General features: G+C 44.6%; 1 protein-coding gene across 1 annotated transcript in view; it reads left to right on the top strand.

Annotated features, from left to right (window-relative positions):
- Positions 1-22,107, top strand: part of PTPRN2 (protein tyrosine phosphatase receptor type N2) — a 622,484-nt gene that overhangs the window by 504,164 nt on the left and 96,213 nt on the right. The window contains exon 14 of the mRNA XM_030445109.1: positions 12,465-12,677. Coding sequence (XP_030300969.1) covers positions 12,465-12,677 — 213 coding nt within the window. The remainder of the gene's footprint in view (positions 1-12,464; positions 12,678-22,107) is intronic.

The following is a 22,107-nucleotide window of genomic DNA, read 5'->3' as shown; positions in this document are numbered from 1 at the left end:
GTCTGATCTAAAAGTAGAAAAAACTGGTACCTACCAGCTCTGAATTCTTAGCACACACAGTACTAATGCATAAAATAAGTTTCAATGGTAGCCATGTTTTGTTATAACAAGATCAGATTTTAAAGTGATGCATTTCTCATAATGTTTTACCATGAAACAGGTTTTGAGTTGGCATTTTTACAGAAGCATCTTAATCAAGCTTCCATAATAACAGTATTTAGTCTCGTGTTAAACCTTAATATTTTATCCATATTCTGTGAATATAGACCTAATCACAATATAATTAGGCTGCAATATTACAATAATTTTCTGTGAAATACTGATTTGCATAAAGCCTAACCTGAAAATATTTACAGTTGTGTTCCCATTGCTATTCTGATTAGATCTGTTGATTTCTAATGGACTTCTCCTCAGATTGAGGTGGGCAGAATTGGGCCCTGAATTACAAAGGGACTCAAACTGTTCTGAACTGTATAAAGGCTGTGTTTCAAAACACCTGCTGTGACTCCAAAGGTATTTTGAAACTTTTTCTTCAATATTTAGTTTTCCTTCACCTGATGCTTCTGCTCAAATATTTGAAGGATAGAATTTATATAGAATTAGGTAGAATGACATGCTTTTTTTGACATTAGTACTAAAAGACTTCCTCTGTCTTATCCTGTGGTTTATCTTGAGATGGAAGTTCAACTGCAAATCTAGAACTTGTCAGCTTTAATGCAATTGAAAACTAAAAGCATCATTCATCCAGTTGTTTTGTAATATTTTGTAGATAGGTAAGCAACACAGGAAAGTGGATCAGTGAGATCTAATGGATTTTTTTAAATTTACCTGGAAAAATATGAAAAAATAAAATCTTCATTTGTTTAAAAATGTCTATAAAAGTAGCCAGTTGTATGCCACTGATTACCTTTATAAGCAATGTGGTATCAGAATGTCACTTTTATAGGGGTATATCAGCCTCCCAGAAGGCTGAACTGACCTTTTCAAAGAGTTGGACCTCATTTCACCAATGGGAACACCCAAGCACCAAGTAAACAGCTGAAAGGGGCATTGTGAACAGAGAACTACTCAATAGAAACATGTGCATTCAAGTTTGTTTGGTTTGATGAAGCATAGAACTATTTTATTTATTGAAACTGTATTAATGTAATTAAAATAAATGGAAAATGCACTCTTTACTTAATTAATATTTTAAGCTGTCTCTGAAGAACAGTATGCAGCTTGAATTTAGTTACCGTTTTAAAAATGCAAGACAGATTAATTAGATTCAAATCTTAGCCAGAATGAAATAATTTTCCTAATAAAGCTAACAGCTCTAGAGTTTGCTTGGAAGTAGAAAGTGTCTGGTGTTGATCTTCATAGATGAGCACAAGATAAGACATAAAATTCAGTGAAGTTCAGTGGTGAAGACATTTCTAAATCCATTTTTTTTAAAAAATGGTCCTAGAGGTTGGTTTTATTTATAAGAAATATGTGGTCTGTCTCTGTCTTAATAAATGTATTCCTAAAGTTAAGGTAATTTTAAAAAAACAAAACAAAACAAAAAACATGCATAGGAAGTTAATATTTAGAAAAGACTTCTTGTTCATAAGAGTGAAGCTTCGATCCTAAGGTCTCCATGGACAGAAAAAAATCCTCTGAAACATATTTGGATTTGTGTTTAAGGGGGAAGAAAGCTCCAAAAGAGCTTAGATAAAACTTTTTAAAAAAACCCAAAAAATTATATTAAATAGCATATCAACTTTGTCATACATGCCTTAAAAGAATGAAGATCTATTTCATGTTATTTCTTGCATATGTATTTGCAGCAAGAAGTAACTGAACCTAAAGTCAGAATTTTAGTCAGAAATCAAGGCAAACAAGGTCTTTGTGTGGTTTTCGGCATCCACTTTTGAAGAAGAGATTTTTAGAGAGTCCTAAAACACATGATGGCTTCTGAGACAAGAGGTTTGTTCTGTGCATACTGGAAATATATTATTCTCATTGAAATTACAGGATCAGAATATTCTAAGTGCAGGCATAATTCAAATACAGCTCTTGCATTTAGATGAATGTTAATGCACATCTCCAAAATACTGGTATTTTAGATGCTCTAAAAACAGAGAAACTCTCAAAGTCATTTTTACTTTTGATTTCAAGTGTTCCAAGAAAAACACATGAAACTTCCTAGAAATTTTATACTGAAATGGTGCTGATGTCACAGGTTTTGTTTTCCCATTTACAAATGCAGAAGTCATGACAGAAAATGTACTGAGATTGTCTAAATGTAAGTTATTCAGTTTAAAATGAAATTTTACCAAGTACCAGAAAGTCAATTCACAAATAAGGACTGTGAGTAACAGTACTATGTAAATTTTAAAAACAAATTTAAAGTTTTAAATTAGAAAACTATTGGAAATTATTTCCTCTTTCTGGCAACACATCCTGCATTTTTGAATGAAGAGCACAATAAATTATCCATTTTAAAATAACTTCTTCTCTGTGACATAATTGAAAGATATTTACCGTCCCTTCAAAGGCTGTACTTAGCATGTAATAAAAGTGGAAAATACATAAACATTAGAAGTCTTTTATATTTCACTAACAATTTCTCAAAATTTCACTGTTAAAAAATATGCATTTTAAAAAGTATTTTGCTGTCTCTTGACACTTCACCAGCCAGTTCAGTGTTCAACCAGTTCAGCACTTGACAGTTCTGAAAAGATGCAATATTTGCATGGGAGATCATCATTAATATGTTTATAAATCTAAAAAATATAAGCTGCAAAGCTAATGGAAGTGTTCATCATTTCCAGGCAGTTCATTACAAAGATCAATATGCAAACACAGGTGTCCTTTTAATGAGATCTGTTGGTGGGTTCATTTATCCTTCAACTTAACAGGTTAGTAAGCAAATTACATATGCTCTGGCTCTTAGTGGGTCAAGGCAATATTGGAGGAAGAAGAGTAAGATCAGGCTGACAGACTGACAAAATAATAAGTTGATGCCATGCAGGAAAAATGTAGCTGATAAGATGTTCGGAGAAGCCAAGTTTGTGTTAATCTGTGGAAACGTGAGGGATTTTCTGTGAGCAGAAGCCAGGTGGGAGTGTAAGGAGTACCTCTTCTCCCCAGAAACCTTATTGTCAAAAATGGTGTTGATGTAAACAGCATCTTCAGTCTGAGATGGGAAGGGTCGGTGTGGGTGTGTGGGATCCGGGGTGGGGGAGTGAGGGGTGAGCCCGTGGCACAATTGCTCCCCGCTTTCTGAATACGATAGGGAGACCCTAAGCAGAAGATGGTCAGTAGATCGCGATGAGACTTTCGGTGCTGTCCTATAGGTTTAAATGAAGCCTCATTCCGGAGCGGAGGCGGGGTGGAATGCTTTGGGCAAACAGGCTGCCCTCGCCCTGTCTTGGCTTCCCGGACAGCCCCTAAGAAACGCACGGAACTCCAAGCAAGGCGCTAAGAATATTGTGAGAAAATAGTGTGTGGGGGGGTGGGGAGGGGAAATACCAGGGTAAAAAAGGAAAGCTACATGGGGCTGCAGCAGTGTCACCGGGAAAGCCGCAGGATGCCCCAGCCGTCCGTTCCCGCCGGGAAGGCAAAGGCCGGGCTGCAGCCGGCTACGAGGGTGTGGGGAAAGGGGCGGTCCGGTCCGCCCCGTCCATCCCTTCCCATCCCACCTGCCTCGCACCGTCCCGCCGGAGCCGGAGCCGCCCCGTGGCTGGAGAGTGGGGCATGGTGTCCCCACGGAGAGGGAGCAGCTCCCCTTCCCTGATTTGGATCTCTCTCGGCTCCGGAGGGGTTTGCCCAGGGTGTGGGGGGGAGCGCACGGGCTGCCAACGCCCGACCCAGGGGAGGCGGGGGCACAGAGGCGGAGTACTACGGAGGGGACAGGGATGAGGATGGGGAAGGGTGGGTGGATGGGGATGGGAGGCAGGGTGCCTTTCCTGCGGCCAGAGGAGGCCAGCTGTGCCCTGCCTGCCATCCCCTGCCGGAGGGGCAACGAGAAACTATGAGGAGAAGGAGGCGGAAGGGTGCTTCACCAAGGTGGGAGTGGTTGAAGGGGCCTCCCAAGGACCCTCATCTGTACTCGGCAGCCTCACCCCCCACCCCCACTCCTCGTTCTTTCTTGTCCCGCTCCCGCAGCCGGGACATTCCGTGGGCAGGTACTTCGAAGGTGCCCCCGCAGCGTGTTTGCTGGCGGCTTGCGTTAATTTGAGGGAGGTGGAGAAAGACTGCGGGGTCCGTTTCGTTGTAAGGGTCGGTGCTGCCTCAGGCAGCTGTGCGGAAACGCGGCTTTAACTCGGAGTTAGGACTGTGCAGCGCCGGGCAAAGCGCAGCTCCGCTCGCTTCCCCCGGCACCGCACCCGCTCTCAGCAGGCCTTGCCGTGATTAATCCTGTGCTCTGCCACTGTCCCATGGCAGGTTGCAGCATGCTGCTTCTTCGTAATTCCGTGTGTTATTTGGTGAAGGGGAAAAGTTTGGACCTTCTTTGCTTGGCACCGTGGTAGGTTGTAGGTTTTGGAAAGTCTTTTCAGGAAGAAACGTTACATGCTCCTTTGGTGTATTGTCATGCAAATGATCTATAGGTTTTCCTTGCTGTACTTGTTTGATTTTATTTTGGCTTTCCGTCATTGTTCTAGGCTCCGCTCCCATCTTGTAAAAGTGGTACAAAAAAAAATTATTTTTGGAAGCAAAAAAAAAATTCAACAAAAAAAACCCCAAACCCAAGCAACCCCCACGCCTCTCCACCCCCTATCCCCCCCCATCCACAACAGAAACCCCAAACAGCTTTTCCAAATGAGTGACACAGCCCGTGTCCACTCACCGCCTCACTCCGGCGAAGGGTTTCTGAACAGCCCAGACCTCCTTAGCCAATTGCTGCCAGCAACATGTGGAGGGGAGGCATCGCTATAGCAACCGGTGGATGGGCCATGTGCGGCAGCCGGCAGGGGCTGCGAGCGGCCCGATATAAGGAGGGCAGCGCCGGGGCGCGCCAGCATCCTCTGTCCTCGCCCGCGCCCCGCCGGGACCGCCGGGGCCGCCTGGGGCCGCCGGCTCCCCCCGACTCCCCCCGCCGCGCCGGGAGGCGACTGTGGGCTGCGAGGAGCGCCTGTGCCTGTCGCCGCCTTTGTCTCCGCTGAGGAGGGGAGTGGGGAGCGGGGATGGGAGGGGGGAAGTTTTGGCACCGGAGGAGGATTGCTAGAGCCCGCCGAGGTGCGCGGAGCCCTCCCAGGGAGGAGCCCGTCCAGGCACGCCGGCTGCGGCGCCATGGCAGCAGGTAAATGCGGCGGAGGACCGGGAGGGAAAGGAAGGGAGGGGTGGGGAGCGGCGTCTTTCGAGTAGGGCTGGCATGGGAGCCGTGTGCGCGACGTGGGGCGGAGGAGCGGAGTCTGGGGGCGGGCGGGATGAGGGCAGCCGCTGCCGCCACCCACCCCGTCGATCCAGGCCGGGCCGGGTCTCCTGGAAGCAGCGCGGGCGGCGGGAGGGCCGCTTCTCCACCTCCCTGCCCCGCGGCTTCCAAAGCCCCGGGCGGCTCCGGCCGAGCGATGCCCCGGGGATGCCCCAGGACACGGGGCCGTCGGACATCAGAGAGGCAGGAGGAGGCAGCGGGACTGGGTTCCTTTCCCTCTCCCCTCGGCCCGCTCACGGGCCCCGAGGACGGGCCCCCATGTGGAGGCGGCCGCCGGAACCCCCCCCATCCGCGAGCGGGAGAGCCGCGGGGCCCGGCCCCGCTCCCTGCGAGACGGGGCGGCTGCTCCACTGACGGGGCTCGGTTTCTGCCGGCGTGTTACCCAGAGACGGCTATCTTGTTGGCACTCGCTTTTAAGGGCGCTTTATCTAATCCCTAAATTATGAGCCTTCAGCATCAGCATTAGATCAGCGCTGGCACTACGGGCTTGTGTTTTTCTCTTGCTTGCTGAAGATACTTGATTAATCTCGGCTATCGCTGACGGTCCTCTTGGCTAAGGCTCTGGCACTTTGTGAGTTGGACCTGCTAAGTCTCTAGTTATCTGTTTCACTCTGGCTTTCAAAGCCTGGGTAGAGGAGGAAATCTCCTTCCTGGTGTTCCCATTCTGCTGCTTTCCTCTCATTGCTCCTGAGTCCACAGAGATGGGAATCGAAGTTTCTTCACTGTAGTGTTTCCACACCCTGGTCTTCTTGCTGCTACCCCAGAAGCACGCTGCGTGGCTCCAGGCAGGACGGGATGTGTGTCTCAGTCCCTGGCTCACCTTACCTTCTACACAGGCATGGATGTGGCTGTCCAGTTTCCCGAGTTGTGTGGTATCACTACAGCGTCTCAGTGATGCTGTAGGCATTTGTGCCATACTCTTTAACTAAATGCTGACTTTAAAAAAAAATAATAATAAATAATTTTTAAAAATCCTCTGGAAAATCTTGAAGCTCCTTAAATTTCCTCTTTCACAACCTTATTCCTTCCACGCCACAAACTTCTTCAGGGTTCTTGGACATTTTGGCATTTCAGCATCACCTTGTAGTGGCACTCAGGATAATAGCTATAATTTCTTGTAACTCTAACCAGAAACTTCACTTCTGTTTGCCTTTAGGAAGCCAGAAGAAAATATCTGCCATTGATCAAGGGATCTTTGAACTCGATGAATTCTTGATTGTATTCAGTCTTTGTTCGTGGTATTAATCCTACTAAAAGGTATAGAGATGCTCCAGAGTGCTTTGTGGTGTTGAAGGTTGTGGAAAGATCATTGTACCCATACAGATGAATAGATCTGTGGCTCTTGCAGTGACCTTTCTCAGTGATTTGAATAAGCTGCAGTTCCCAGAAATCCATCTGCCTTTTGTATTTGTCGATTTGTCTAATCTTTCCGACCCCTAAAAGAAGCAAAAAGTACCTTCCCATCTGATTTCATCCTCCCTGGTAAAAGCGTTAAATTGACCTCATTTCAGGTGATGAACTGGCGTTTGCTGAAAGTCATCCAGGCAAGCTTTCCAAGGGGGTGTGAAGAGGGAGGCACAGGACAGCAGCCACAGAAACCTTTTACTAACTCAAAAGATAGTACCTTAAAACACCACCAAGTATCCTGGACCATACAGCTTGGGAACACAATGCTGAACACAAGAAACACTGTATGAACATCCCCAGGCCATGTTGCCCCAGTCTAACTTGACAGGGAGCACAAAGTAGGGAAGGAGAAGTAGGAACCAAAACTACAAGACATGCTGCTTTCCCTTCTGTTTGCTTTTTTATTTTACTGAAGGAAAAAAAAAAATCTTACCTGTATGTTTTCTGGCAATGGATGAGGGTAGCCAGGCTCTTCCTGATGTAAAGTGTTTCTCTGGTTTTCTAGTAATCTATAAAAACTTAACCAGCATAGTAAATCTCAACCTATGTCTCAGATAACCTTAGGGAGGGAAATTACTAGAAGTTAATTTTAGTTTTATGTAAGTGAGCATACATACACAGACAGGTATTTTTATATACATATATATATATATGAATACATATTTTATATTTGTATCTCCATACACACCCACACACCCCCTTTCTTCATGCTTTCTATATTAAGGAAATAATACATATATCCTTTATGGTTAATTTCAACGTCACTGCTGCAATTATTAGCAAAGGATCCCCTTAAAGAACCCTGGTGAACTAAAACTTATTTTAGTTAAGTTTATTTTTAAGAATAGCGATTTTCTTGCAGAATTCTTTTCTTCTGCCTAGGCACTTTTTTACCTCCTTGAATGGCAGATTTGCAAGTACAATTTCATCTGCACAGAGGAACAATAGCTTTCAGTTGCACAAAGGATTTCTCCCACCCTGAATCCAAACCACAATGCCTCTTGCTCTGATAATAGCTTCTGAAAAGATTTTGTAATGCACAGAATTAATACATGATTATTTCCGCCTCACTTCTCTCATTTATTAGATTCTATAGTGAATTCCAAATTAAAAATAGTACCTCTTGAGTTTTTTAGCATTCTAATATTTTAAAACAAATTATATTCTGAAGTTCATCTTTTTGCCCATGTTTACTAAGAAATCTGCATTTTTTTAATTATTGCTCAGATACAAAACTCTCTCATTCAAATGTAAAAATCAAGATATGCAAAAATTGCAAGAAATTATAATGTCAAGTTGTTTTAATATGAATCATAGTAATTTTTCCTTTCCAGCTTTGGAAAGAGATCAGGTGCAGAAGCTGTCATACTGACTTTTAAATCAGGAATATCTTTGAATTTGTGGAATGAAAGAAAAACCTACTTCAATTAGAGTTTTGCTTCAGCAGGGACCAGAATCAGGCCCTGTGCCCTAAAGGAAATAATGAAGTGTAATTCTGCTGAGGCATCTGGAAGGTGAGATTTCACATCACTGCATGGGGAGCTCCTCTCTCCTCTTATGAAGACTTTCTCCTGCACTTCCAGCATAGGTGTGAGAACTTATTTACATGAAAGCGTACATTAAATATTTACTGACATTTGCCTGGAATTCATTTGAAATGTCGGCTGTTCTGCTGCATCATGGGATGACACCGTGGAATGGGATGCTGCTCCTTAATTAGAACAGTGATTTGACTCCAGCATTATGGCTGTTCTAGTTACTGACTCACTTTTGAGTGTATGTAAAATGTGTTCAAACAACTGGGAAAGCCCACATGAGATCCAAACCTGAGCATTTTTTCTTCCCTTTTAAAAAAAATACAAACCCCACAAACACTGGCAGAAAAGGTGTACTTCAAGCAAATGCTGTTGGGTGTAGGTGTAATGTTGTTCTGAAGCAGGGTTAATCTTTGCCTCCTAGCATTTAAGCTCAGGCCGGCCCATTTCAAAGCAAGGAAAGACTGGCTGACCATCTCTGAATCCTCTGTGTTCAGAGTAACTTCCTAAGCCATCCATTTAGGAATTAGTTGATTTTCTTTCACTGAAACTCTGTGATACTACACAATTTTCCATGGAGAAAATCGTTTGGTTGAACGTCAATATATTCCATTATATAAAGTTTAAAAAAAGCATAGTTACATGTAGCTGAGTTTAGTATTTAATTTTGTGTAATTTATGTTGTCTATTTATTTGTTAAGCCTGTGTGTGTGATTTGTTTTTCTTGTTATGCAACAGCTATTGTTCCCCTTCCACCTCAGGCACACGCACCATGACAGCCCCAACCAGCACAGGGAGAATTGTTCTGCTTTAAAAGACATCCTACTGTAAATGTCAAATTCATAAATATTTAAACATTTTTCTTTCAATTTCATGTCAAGTCTGACAGGACGCCTCTAATTAACCCTGGGCTCCGTTTCAGGCTGAGGCCTTACTGCCGGGAAAAATCAGGGGTTTAGGTGAGGTGGGGAAAACTGTGCTCCTGGCTGCAGGTGGTGGGGGGCTGAGAGAGGGAGGGAGCCGGTAACTAACCCGTCGGATTAATTTTTACTCGTTTCATAATTCGATGTTTGGTCAGACATCAAACATGATGAAAGGGCAGAAGGCTTATCCAAATGAATTGGGGAGCAGTGGGGACTGTTTCCTGATGTTGTATGCTCGGGGGGGCCGGTCCCCGCTGCCCTCTGCGGGGTATCTAACAGCTGGAGCACGGAGAGACGCTGGTGCGGGACCCGGACCCGCAGCCGGAGCCGAGCGGCAGGGACTTCACAGTTGGGTTTACCCGGCGATTTACCCGGTCGGGCAGCAAGCAGCAGTCCCCGATGCCGGGATGTTTCCCAAGGGCTTGCCGAGGTGGCATCAACCCCACTCGAAGGCAGCGAGGAGAGAGGAGAACCCTCCGGGCCCCGACTGCAGCGGCTCCGGAGGTGCTCCCCGTGAAGCGAGAGGGTGGAAGGAGCCGGGAAAAGGGTCGGTCTCCCTTCCCCACCGGCCGATCCGACGTGGCCGGGCACCGCTGGGGCCGCCCAGGCGGCGGGCGGCGGGCACCGGCCGTGTCCCTCCGCCCTCACCCTCCCGCGGCGGGGCCACCAACCGTTCCCAGGGCACGGAAGGACGGGGCAGGCGCTGGTGCTCGCCCCCGAGACGTTTAGGGGTTTTGCAAGCCCTCGCCTGCCCGGAACTCATCACTAGGGACACCGATACAGTGGATGCCTACGGAAGATGCTCACCGAGGTGTAAACAGTGCTGAACGCCCCACGGAAGATTTCAGGCTCTGCCCCATGCTTCACATTCCCGAGTGCAGCCGGGCGCTGGGGACATGCGGGGTGTCTCGGCGAACGCTTCTTTTGTGAAGGGAGGCAGCTCCTCCCGCAAAGGACGGCAACCTGAGCTTTGCAGGGAAAACTACCTGGCAAAGTTGGAAGCAACATCTAAAAATCACTATAACCACAGGGGGAGAAAGGCAAGCATGTTCATTCTCTTCCCCGTATTTACTCGGGGCATTTGACAGCATTTTGCTCTCATGATGTTCATTGTTTCCCTCGGAGAGCTCTTTCCCCGGGTGCTTGCGCGGTTGTTCCGCACGGCAACCGGAGAAGGAAAATCGTTTAAAACCGCGCTTGCGAAAGCAGAGACGAGATTCAGGAGCAGTGCGCGGAACTGCCCGCCAGCCTCTTTCTTCTGGGCGGCGGCGATGCCCTCAGACACAGCCGGGGTCCGAGGCTGGGGAGCGGCCGGGGAGTGGGGCCGGCCCGCGGGGGGTCCGGGAGATCGGGGTAGGGGGTGGCCTGTCCCCGCCTCGCTGATGGGAGGCCAAACCCCGCGGCGAGGCGGATTAAGGTCCCGGGGCTCAGCGCTCAGGGGAGGGGGGAGGGGGGAACCGGGAGCTGCCTATTTAGATGCAGATTGCGACCTCTGGCCCCGAGGGGACGCGGCCTTTCACGAAGATGCTAATGGCAGAGCGCAGAAGCCCTTCACCCTCCCGGCCCTCGGTGCCGAGAGCTGCGAGCAGCCGACGGCTGCCGTCGGTGCTGCCCCTCCGGTCTCCTTTGCACGCTCCTATCTCTCCATCCACCGCCCAGTGAGGAGTGCGGACAGTGGTGCGGGCCGAGGGCGCTTTCCACCCCTTGCAGCCGGGACAGGTGCCAGGTTGGGCCGGGGGGAGGGGGGCTGTGAGGCGGCCCCACTGCTCCTCCGGGGCCAAGGCGGGAGCCGAGAGGCGGAGGCAGGGGGGTAGGTGGGCTGGCAGCCCCGTCTTCCTGGTGGATGTTGGGATTTGGGGGAGGGGCCGGCTGCGGTTTAGGGGAGGGGAGGAGGAGAGGCGGGGAGGCGGCCGGTGCGGCGGTGGCTGCGCGGGCGCGGAGGCGGGCGGCACATGCCTGGCCTCGGCGAGCTCGGCACCCGCCCCCCGCCGCCCGGGGTTTACAAACCCGGCAATCCTCCACCCCGCTCGGCGCATCCAGGCAAGAAAATCCAGGAGTCTTATTGAACCTGCATTTCCATTTACTCAGCCTCAGCCCCGGCTAATCCGCAGCACTGAAGGCAAGGAGGCTAATTAATGACAAGCTTTTACAGTCAAGACCAGCGATAATTGCTTTGGTGGCCTTTATGATTACAAGATAAAAATGGACCGGGCCTGACATAAGAGCCACTGTGTACACTGCAAGACAGGAGGAAATTAAGAGCTGGCTAGCTGAATACGGAGCAGAAAATTACTAATAGAGGAGAGATAATGAATAGGCCGGGTAGGCATTCATGGGGAAAAATCCATTTTGTTACCACGCGAAATTAGGTGGTGGAAAGGAGTTTGCTAATTGTTCTCATCTTGTAGCAACCAGGACAGAGGCAGGGGCGTGCTTTTCAATTCATTTCCCTGGTAATTGTGAAAGGGGGAATGCAGGCCAAATGAGTCTTGCTGCAATTTGCGCGCCTGGTCTTTTCATTTTCATGTTGCGTTTTTAATTGTTGCTAATATAGCTTATAATGAAGCTAATGAGGGGAAATTATTGTACAACTTTTTAGCACATGGAGACAAGTGAAATGCACTAGAAGGATTCTCTCCTATTGCTTCAAAAATAATAGTAATCTGGAGGAGTTTGGAACTATCAGGCTTTTTTAATCCTTTTCCTTCTACAACAGACAATAGGAAGGACTGCCACCTACTTTTTTTTTTTTTTCCTATTTTGTTCCGTGTTTTGTGGTTTTTGGGTTTTGTGGGGGTTTTTTTGATTGTTTGTTGTGTGGGTTTTTTTTCTTCCACGCCAAGAAAAAAAATCGGCTTTCCCCCCGCTACTCCCCTCGCAGTCCCTGACCCTGGATGTGGTCCTGCGGGGCGAGGTGGGGGGCGAGATTGGATGCGGAGCGGGGGGGGGGTCTCCGCGGTGCTTGCGCGCTGCCAGCGCGCCTGCCTTCGCTTGTCAGTAGTTAAATGCCAGCCGGGTGGGGAGGGGATGGGGGGGATCTGTCAGCAGTGCCGTCACTGCCCGTCCGTTTGCCTCTATCCTTGGATGAAAGTTAGAGCAGCCGGGTGTTTCCCCCGGCGGGATTTCCCCCCCGCTCCGCGCAGCTCCGCGCTGCTCCGCGACCGCGCAACTCAGGCGCTGCCTCTCTCTTGTCCCCTGCAGAAAAGCAACGTCCCGCCGCTCCCGCAGCGCGGGGAAGAGGCCGAGTCCGCCAAATTCCTTCTCCTCACCCTCCTCTCCCTCGCCTGCATCGCCGGGGTCCTGGTGGCGTCGGGGGTCGCCTACTGCTTTCGCCACCGCGCCCACCACCGCCTCAAGGAGAAGCTCTCGGCCTTGGGGGGTGACGCCGGTTCCGACGCCCCCGCAGCTTATCAGGTAAGGACCAAGCTTTCCTCCTCCGGGCCGGTCCCACCAAGGTGCCGGGCAGACCTCGGGGGGACCCTTCTGGTGTTGGGCGCCGAGGGCGCGGGTTTGTTTCCGACGCGGGCTCCCTACTTCGTTCATATTCCCGCGGATTCGCTGTAGAAGCTTTTTTTACTTTGGGGTGTTAATCTTGGCCATTCTGGTAGTTGCTATAAATTCGTGCTTAATTAGAAGCATTAAAAAAAAAAAAGGCCTTGCAATTGAAATTCTCTGAAAAATAACATTAATATCCATAATCTGTCACCTCTGCCACTATTAATAACGAAAAATCTTTAACATTTATGAGGAATGGATTGCACGGTTATCTGAAGATGTCTCTCTTTTTGAGTAATCGACTTCTTCAGAGTCTGATATGAAAAGAGCCTTTGACCCGATCTGTTGGCACCTTCTGCCATTATTCAGATAAAATGAAATCTAATGCTGATAGATGGGGAGGTAAACCAGGACTGGTTCTGGGAGAACAATGGTAGCAGATGTGTGCCCAGCAATACGGGAGGACTGCACTTAGGTTTCCTGAACTGAATCAGAAACCTCGGGCTTTCTCTTTCGGTTTCAGAAGTGTTGGTTGTAGAGACGCTGCATCTCCCTGGGTTTTGTTTAGATCATGGCACTTCCTTCTTGCAGTGTTACTGATGTGGTAATGTATGTGTTTGGGTTAGATACCACAAAGCCCTAATCTGCTATCTCACAATATTTGGAGTGTGACCAGGAAAAAGAATTCCAGAATGTGTAAATATTGTTGCTGTAGTATGTAGGTGGTGCACCCATAGGGTCTCCTTAATGGCACTCTTCTGTCAAGTGTTGTTTTATCTTTCTGTTCTACCAAGGACTAAACATTATGGGCTTTCTGTATTCTGGAGCTGAGATAGATTAAAATTGGCTGCTGAGAGTCATACGAAAATAAACTCATATTTCCATACAAAGTTTAGGTCAGCCTGCACCTCTTACGTGTTAAAAGATGTAATGTATTAAGTACTTCTCCACAGGCAGGGTTCAGGGAGATTTTAGTAAAGAAGGATAAACATGAATGTTATTGTAACATCTTTGGGAATGGTTTCCATTTTTGTGGAAAAAATTGTTTACTGAAAAAAAAAAAAATATCCCTAAATTACTTTGTCTAAATTTAATGACTTCCAAAGCAAAAGAGAATGAGAGCAAGAGCATTTCCAGTGGAAAAAAACTAATGTCCTCCAGGATAAAGGGCAGTTTGTCAGATCAGTTTTGTTGACTAAAGAGACTGTGGCTATAAACGTTTTTTGTTTGGTTTTAATAGGTGGTTTTCTGTTGCCTTATTTCAACCACAGAAGCAATAGGTAGTTGTGGGTTTTTTCCTTCCACTAAATGTGAATACAAGAATTCTTAATTTTTAGAAAAGCCCTCCAGGTTCCAAAGTCACACTTGAAACTGAATTTGTGATAATTAACAGGACAATCTTCATACTGACAACTCTAATTAATAGTATCTGTAATTAAAATCGTGCCCTTCCAGCAGGAAAATTGTTTGAATTTCTTGGAGTGACCTTTTTTCCATTTCTCCTGGGAGTATAGTGGTTAAGTTGATATTGATTTTATAATGAGCTCTGGTTTGTTTAATAAGAATCTGTAATCCAGACACTAAATGAAATGTGTGCTTCATTTCTGCTTCCTAGATTTATGTATATTTTTAAATCTTCCTAGTTAGATCTGAGAATGTCATTTTTCTGTTTCAAAACAACAACAACGCTTTGAAGATGCAGCTCAGCTTTTCAGTAGCAAAACTATATTAATATTCTTTGTTCCTGACCTTTGGGCCCAGTCATAACCACCTGACTTCTTAAATATTTCCATTGGTTTTTCAAGGGAACTATACTTATGAATGGGAGAAAAAAAATGTTTTTCCTTAAATACAAAGGTTTCTAAGGGCTTGGCTCTCCTCTTGCAGAAATGAAAGGGAATTTTGCTATTTGTTTCAGTGGCAGCAGTAGGAGGCCCCAGTATAGACAGACAAAATACCCGGGCAGTTTTGATGCTGCTAAGTTGCATTTTATCAGAATGAATCACTGAGCTTAGTTCTCTGTGTAATAAACTATTCATGCAGATTTGAAGAGAAGTAGGATTGAGCCCTATTTGCATTTTCCAAATCTCCTTATGTTGAGCTGTGTTAAATGTAATGGATATCTGGTATGATGCATGTTTTGGTTAACATCAGTTAGATCTCAGAAAAGCATCAATTACGTTTTTCCTCATCTTCTCTGATACTCATTGGAGAATAATGTAACCCATATTAATATGAAGAAAAAAAAAGAGCAGATAGCTTTGAAAATTGTACCTACTTTATTCTTTTCTGTTAAATGGTTCTTAAGTATCTATTTGGTTAACTGGGTGTATTTTAAAAATAAGAAATATTTCTGCAGCTGGTACCACTAGAGTTTAAAGCATGATACTCCAATATGTTGTTGCTTACAGCTTAAGTGATCTTATTTTTTAATTTGAAGAGGGAAAAAATTGGATGGTAAAAGAAGTCCTGGTGGCCCAATATGATTCAGAGAGAACACTGAAATATCACTTCAATTCACATGCTTTTCAAAATGTCAGTGGTTTATGTCTTCACATAAACAAGACTGACCTGAATTTTCAAGATTTAGCAGAAGCATTTTTCATCCTAACGCAGTTCAGCCAAGAGAGTTCATTCAGGGTTTTATTCCTTCCTTATCTTGTGAACTTAGAAGAGTTTTTTCCCACAGCTGCTTTTTTTGTTTTTCTTTCTTCTATTTTTATTTATTTATTTATTTTTAAATCCCCTTTTCTGGTTTGCAAAGTGAAATACCATCTTGAGAAGGGGAAAACAAAGTATATTGTCAGGGAAACAGCAGGTTGGCTGCTGAGTCTCCCCCAGGTTGGAGGTGTAGTGCCTGCCATGGTACACATCACACTCCCTCAGGCACTCGCCTGCCAGCAGGAGCAGTTTATGTGTGACTTTACTAGCAGTAGCATTTCTTGTGTAAGTGCAGGTAGAAGTGAGCAGTCCTGGGTGGGACAACCAATACTGCTTAAAAGTTGAAGCAGGCAAATAAAATCTCTGCTGTGCCTTAGATAAGCTGTTTAAAGGCTAAATAACACTAGGAAGGGTAGATACACAATTGCAATTTACCTTTGAATCACTAAGCAACGAAATTATAGGCTGGTTTAATTAGACAGTGGCTAAGAAGCTTTTCAAAATTAACACGAGTGTATCTCAGAAGATGTTGCATGTTCATAAAACGTGTTTTATGTGTAAAGACGGAGAATTTTTGTCTACCTTTTAGACACCATCTCCTGTCCTTTCAAATCCCATGTGTAAGGATTAGATAAGTCAACGTTAGCATTCTGGGATGACTAAAAAGAGGTCCTCTCTGCCCCTGCGCATGCTCACACCTGCACCCGTGTTTTTAATTGTTGCTTGTGTTGCTTTGATCTTCTTTGAAAAGCAAGTTGAGCATTCTGCAAGCCCACTCTCTGGTTCGGGAGATTAGGACTGAAGCGTTTTAGGAATTTTCAGCAGACACTCTTTGATTTATTTCACAACACTGAGCAGATTTTCTTCATGCACTTTGAAGCCTTTAGAATATAACCCAGAGAAAAACGGGCATTCAGACAGAGGGGCACACTGCAAACAGGGCCACTAAGTGCACGTCTTACTTGTCACCGCTCCCATTAGTGAGCAATTTATTAATGTAATGAGTGTGTGTTAGTGACTGCCTCTATTTAAGGATGCTCTGTTTGATTCAGGGTGATGTATTTGTGAGTCCAGCTGAACCCTGGCTTTTGACTCCCGTGTGGGGAACGCTGGGTTGTGCGAGGTGTTAAATCATCAGCATATTTTATATGCTGAGCTGCAGAACTTTACTATGAGCATAGTCTTCTGCATCACTGGTAATGCTCTGCAAAATGTTGGCCATAATAGAATTTAAAGGCAAAAGTTGAAATGCACTGAAGCTAAGTGGCTTCAGAAGGCCTTTTAATGTCTTATGTCAATAATGTTCTTTTTCATTTTCCTTCATCTTGGCCAAAGGAACTTGTTTTAAAAGTGAAGGGGCAAAGACCAAACAGTTTACAATGAAGTTCCTTCTTAAACTGCCTAAAGTATTCAAGGTTACAAGAGCTGTGTGCTGTCAGTGCAGCTGGATTACATCATCGGCTGCTTTAAAAACTTGTTCAATAACTTGAGTTGGCAGGCATATAATTGTAAATTATATGTTAAATTTTGCATTATTACATGTATTATATTACATATAAATTATACATTCCTTTGTCAAATACAGTCTTATTAATTGCATGATCGTTCTGTATTCAAAGCCACTAAGAACTTCCCTGTGCATTTAAAGACTTGGTCCTGCTGCTATTTTTGATTAAAGATGTTAAGAACACAGTATTTACAAGAAGTGCTATAAATATTTTGCTGCAAATATTTTAAAAAGCTCCAACTGAAAGAATCCACTGGAAACATACTCTACTTAGCCATCATGCCTGTTTTGTGAGTTTAGGTGCAGATAATTCATTGCCTCTAATGTGGCTTCATATTTTGCACTCTAGAATGACTTTCATAAACAAAAATGTTATGGTATCAGACACTGAAGCTGTAGTAATACTCTATATCAGCTCCTTAAAAAAAGAAATTTTGTTCAATAAGTGAAATGTAAAAAAAGGAATCCTGCTGTTGGTATTTATCAAATTCTCAGCAATATTCAAATTACTGTAAGGATTGGGAGCAAAATAAACTGAGGCTAATTAGTGCCATGAAATACTACCTTGTAGTTACATAAACCCCTCTCATTTTCAACAAACCTGACTACATTTAAACAACAACAAAAAGATATTACTGAGGATGAAGTGTATTCAGTACATGAGTGCTTAGTAAACATCTCAGTGAGGAATACATTTACTAAGAATTTTGGATAGATGAAAATTTTGCCTGAAGGCTGAATGCTAGGAAGGTCTTGTTTTCTTCTGGGAAAACAAAGGACATTTTTAATCTTGTCTTTTCCTGTGTCCTTATTAAAAAGGAAAAGAAAAGGTCATCTCATATGACTATGTAAAGCAACAGGACAAACTAATAGTAATAAAGCATGTGTGGGGAGATGTGTATTAGAAGAATCATTCTCATCTGTTTAATTCTGCTTACTATAGAATTACTGTAACAATTTTCTCTGTCTTCCATTAGAATTTTGTTTTAAAATAAATTCTCAGCAACCTGCAAATACGTTGCATGTACTTTAAGATGAGACAGTTTTCATAGTGTACAAAATGGATGTTCTACAAAATAGTCATGCATAGCAATCATAGGGGAGAAGAAAGAAGAAAAAGAAGTGGGGAATGTTTTAAGGTGCTTAACAAAGAGCTTACCTTATGTTAAACACTTCACTGAAGTTAGACAGTGGATGGCCAAAACAGGAGGTGTACAAATACGGATTTAATTTTTAATCTGTTTTTATCTTATTAGTGTTCAGAACAATCTGCAATTCCTGTGGTGCAGTGGACTATGTAATTTCCTAACCTTGCTTCCTGTGGTAGCCACAAGATTGAGCTAAATGGTAGTAATGTTCAAAATAGAATTTCAAAATAATGCATGAATTTATACACCAGCAGAAATTTATCAAACACGTCTGTTTGATAAATTGGGGCATAAATGAATGGGGTATGTTATCAATCATACCCCAGCATTCGAAATCAACTTCAAAACAGTGCTTAATAAGAAATGCCTATTTTTAAGTGCTGAAGCTCAATGGCACAGATTTCAGAGGATACTTCAGGAAATCTGTATGTGAGCTTGCCTGCTCTGTCTGTAAGGATCAATGCTCCTTCTTCACTGCCTCCCCTGCTCTGCCACTGCTCCAGCACACACTGCCCCAGCAGCCAGGCTGCCCTGGGGCTGGGGGAAGGGATATTGTGCTTCTTACAAATATCTCTCCTCCAAGATTTTTTTACTTAAGAAAATAACTTCTGTGAATTATTCAGTGCTGGAGAAATAGACTTGCCCTGATAACAGGAAGGTTTTGCCTAGGAAGCCGTGACGGGGCAGCAATGCCTCCGAGTCAAACACTCCACATTAGAGCAGGCAGGTGGAGAGAGAGGGGTTTGCAGGTAGGGAAAGAAAATGAGTACATGCACCTCCTGGAGTGCTTGGATGAGAATGTGCCATGTGGATTTACTTTTTAGTAGTATAAACCATCTCTTTCAAGTAGTTGGCTATTTATCTCTGTAGGACTGGTACGAATTGGCAGAGAGGTGGTGATGTCAACCCTTTCCCCTGACCTGACTTTGTATATTTTTTCCTGTCTAAAGAATGTAGTATTTGAGCTTGGCATTTTATGCACTGAGGACAAACTTGCTCCAAGCATCTTGCAGTATAATTTCTGTGTATTTAGGATGTAAGAAAATGCTAAGGAAAAAATAGTAGGAGAGGAAATTAAGTTAGTGACTCATTTTTAATTACTGGGAAATCCAGAGTCCTTACCCAAACAGGCATTTCTTAGAAATGTGCTGGAGGCACTCTGGACTTGCAGGCTACATCTTGCCTGGTAAATTAAACTGGTAAATTGTTCAAATGGCCTTGGCACCATTTCAGGCCAAGCCACCCAATTTTCTCCCCAGCAGTTTTTCAGCACTGTTAATGCAGGCCAACAAAAAGCCATATATTCATTCACTGGATAGTTTTGTTAATAATTTATCTGTGGCCAACTGGTTCTAGGGTTTGAAAATAACTATTGCTTTACCTGCCCTTACTCCCCATTCAGGCCCACTGAGGGCTCCTTCTCCTGAGCATCCATCTCCTGCCTCAGAGCCCCTTCCACCCATCCCTGCTGTGCCACGGGCTGTTTGCCAGCTGAGCGTGGGCAGGTTCTGGATAAGTACAATGGATGGTCTCCCTCTGGTAAATTGATTATGTCCCTGTGCCTGTACGTTATAAAAAAGCCAAAGATAACCACAGCCTTGCCTAATGGGCTGGAGAGTGTTTGATCTGCAGTCCCAGGCAGTACATCATCTCAAGTGTCCTGATTTTCTGGAATAACTATACTGTCTTCAGTGACATTTTTTTTTTTTTTCCTAATGAAATGCAGAAGATTATCAGGCCTGTCTTTCCTACATACTTCTGCCCTTTTTTCTGTTTTAGGATTTTCCTTTTTCATTTGGAGCAGCCCCATTATCATGTCTTAGATTTGACGCATCCTTCTATTACATGTTCTCTGAATTCTCAGCAGATAACACTGTGATCTGTCTTGCTGAGACTTTCAAAGTGCTGCTCTAGAAGAAAAAAATACTTTTAGAAGTTTTTAACTGGGAAGGTTTTTGTTGTTTTGTTTGTTTGTTTGTTTGATTTTTACTTATTTGTAAAATGACTCTTGTACCAGGGTTGCATTCCCTGAAAGAGTAGAAGTTAATTTGGGGTATATAAAGAACTGTGGCAGTCAGTGTTTGTTGGTTCTTATAGGACCATGTTGCCTGTGAGCAGGAACAGGTTGCAGTTTATTTGCTGAAGGCTGCAAGGTACATAAAAACCACTTTTCTTACTGTTTTCTTCTGGTTACATCTGTTCATCCTGCACAGTGGTCTCCTATGGTGAGCAGTGAAAGGGAAGAGGAGTAGGGATGCAGGGTTGCTTCCTTTCTCCTTCTCCAGGTGGGCAAGGAAGACCTGCTGTGTTCAGCAGTGTGCTGGCAGGGCAGACCTATATCCTGCCCAAAGCTGGTGAGGTCTCAGCTTCAGGGATCTCTTGTCCTTCCTGCAGTGTGTCTGTGATTAGCCTTAGTAAAGGGTTTGAGGCTAACCAAAGCTTTATCTTGGTAAACCCCTTAGTCCTGGCTGTTAAGAGGGAGAGATGAACAAAAGTAAGTTTTGAATCCTCAACTTTCCTCTGGCTGTAGCTGTCTTGTGCAGCTCTTGTGGGAATTTTGAAAAGTTGGGTAGAGCAGACTGGAACTCTCCTGGCATCGTGCTGGTCAACTGCTCCAGTCTTTGCAAGAGAGAGGTGGTGTCATGAGCAGCCTTGGTAGTGTGACATGTGAGGGCAGGGAGACCCATGAATAGCCTGTGTGCAGAGCTACAAAGAGTTGGTAATCAAAGATATGCTTTGTGTTGACTTGATAAGAGACCCCATTTCATTTGTCTTAACAGTGATGAAGCTACAGCTCTGGGAATGAGGACCTACTGTCCAAGATATTTTTCCTTTTCATATATTTACATGCACAACAGATATTTAAATGCTTTCTAGCAGTTCAAAGAATTGTAAAGAACAAAAAAAAAAATGGAGTGATTTAATGTGCACCAGCATGCCACCATGCCCACTACAGAAAAAAAAACCACCATGCCCACTACAGAATGTCCTCAAGTGCTACATCTACATGGTTTTTAATACGTCCAGGGATGGTGAATCTACCACTCCCAAAACAGTCCATTCCAGTGCCTGGCTACTCTTTCAATAAATAAAGTTGTCTTAATATCTAGTCCATATGTCTCCAGGTGCATCTTCAGGCTGTTTCCTCTACTCTTATTGTTACGTCCTTGGGAGAAGAGGCCAGCACCCACTCCACTACAACCCCTTTCAGGCAGTTGTAGAGATCGATAAGGTCTTACCTCAGCATCCTTTTCTCCAAACAAAACAATCCCAGTTTCATCTGTAGTAAGGAGCCCAGAACCGAACACAGTACTCAAGGTATAGCCACACCAGTGCCCAGTACAGGGGTATGATCACGTCCCTAGTACTGCTGGCCACACTATTTCTGATAAAAGCCAGGATGCTGTTGGCTGCCTTGGCCAGTTGGGCACACTGCTGGCTCATGTTGAGCTAGGTGTTGACCAGCACCCCCAGATACTTTTCAGCAGCTTTCCAGCCACTCTTCTCCAAGCCTAGGTGGGTCACCTGGTCAAAGAAGGAGATGAAGTTGGCCAAACAGGACCTGCCTTTCCTGAACCCAGGCTGGCTGAGCCTGACACCCTGGGTGTCCTCCTCATGCCATGTGAGCATGCTCAAGATGAACCTCTTCATAATTTTCCTGGTATGGAGGTCAGGCTGACAGGCCAGTAGTTCCCCAACAGTTCTTCATCTTCCACTTGAGATACTCAGCTTTCAGCATGTAGATCCTGTTTTCATCACCTGTGTTCTTACAAAACAACTAAACCAAGATGTAAGAGGAGTAACTGTAAAAGAACACTCGTAGAAGTTAAATGCTTCAAAGAACCAAAATTAATCAATGGGACATGGAAGAGGACAGCCTTTGAATTAGAGAAAATAAAATTCTGTGTGGGTGACTTATCCAAAGGAGAAAATGCATGAGCTTTAAGATCTGCTGATCAGTTTCTAGACTTTTTGCTGAAGACCAATGAATTAACATTTTACTGATGCTTGCTTGGGATCACTGCATTCTGAA

The sequence above is a fragment of the Calypte anna genome, chromosome 2 (assembly GCF_003957555.1).
Source record: "Calypte anna isolate BGI_N300 chromosome 2, bCalAnn1_v1.p, whole genome shotgun sequence".
In the NCBI taxonomy this organism is placed as follows: Eukaryota; Metazoa; Chordata; class Aves; order Apodiformes; family Trochilidae; genus Calypte; species Calypte anna.
This window is presented reverse-complemented; position numbering and strand designations above follow the sequence as displayed.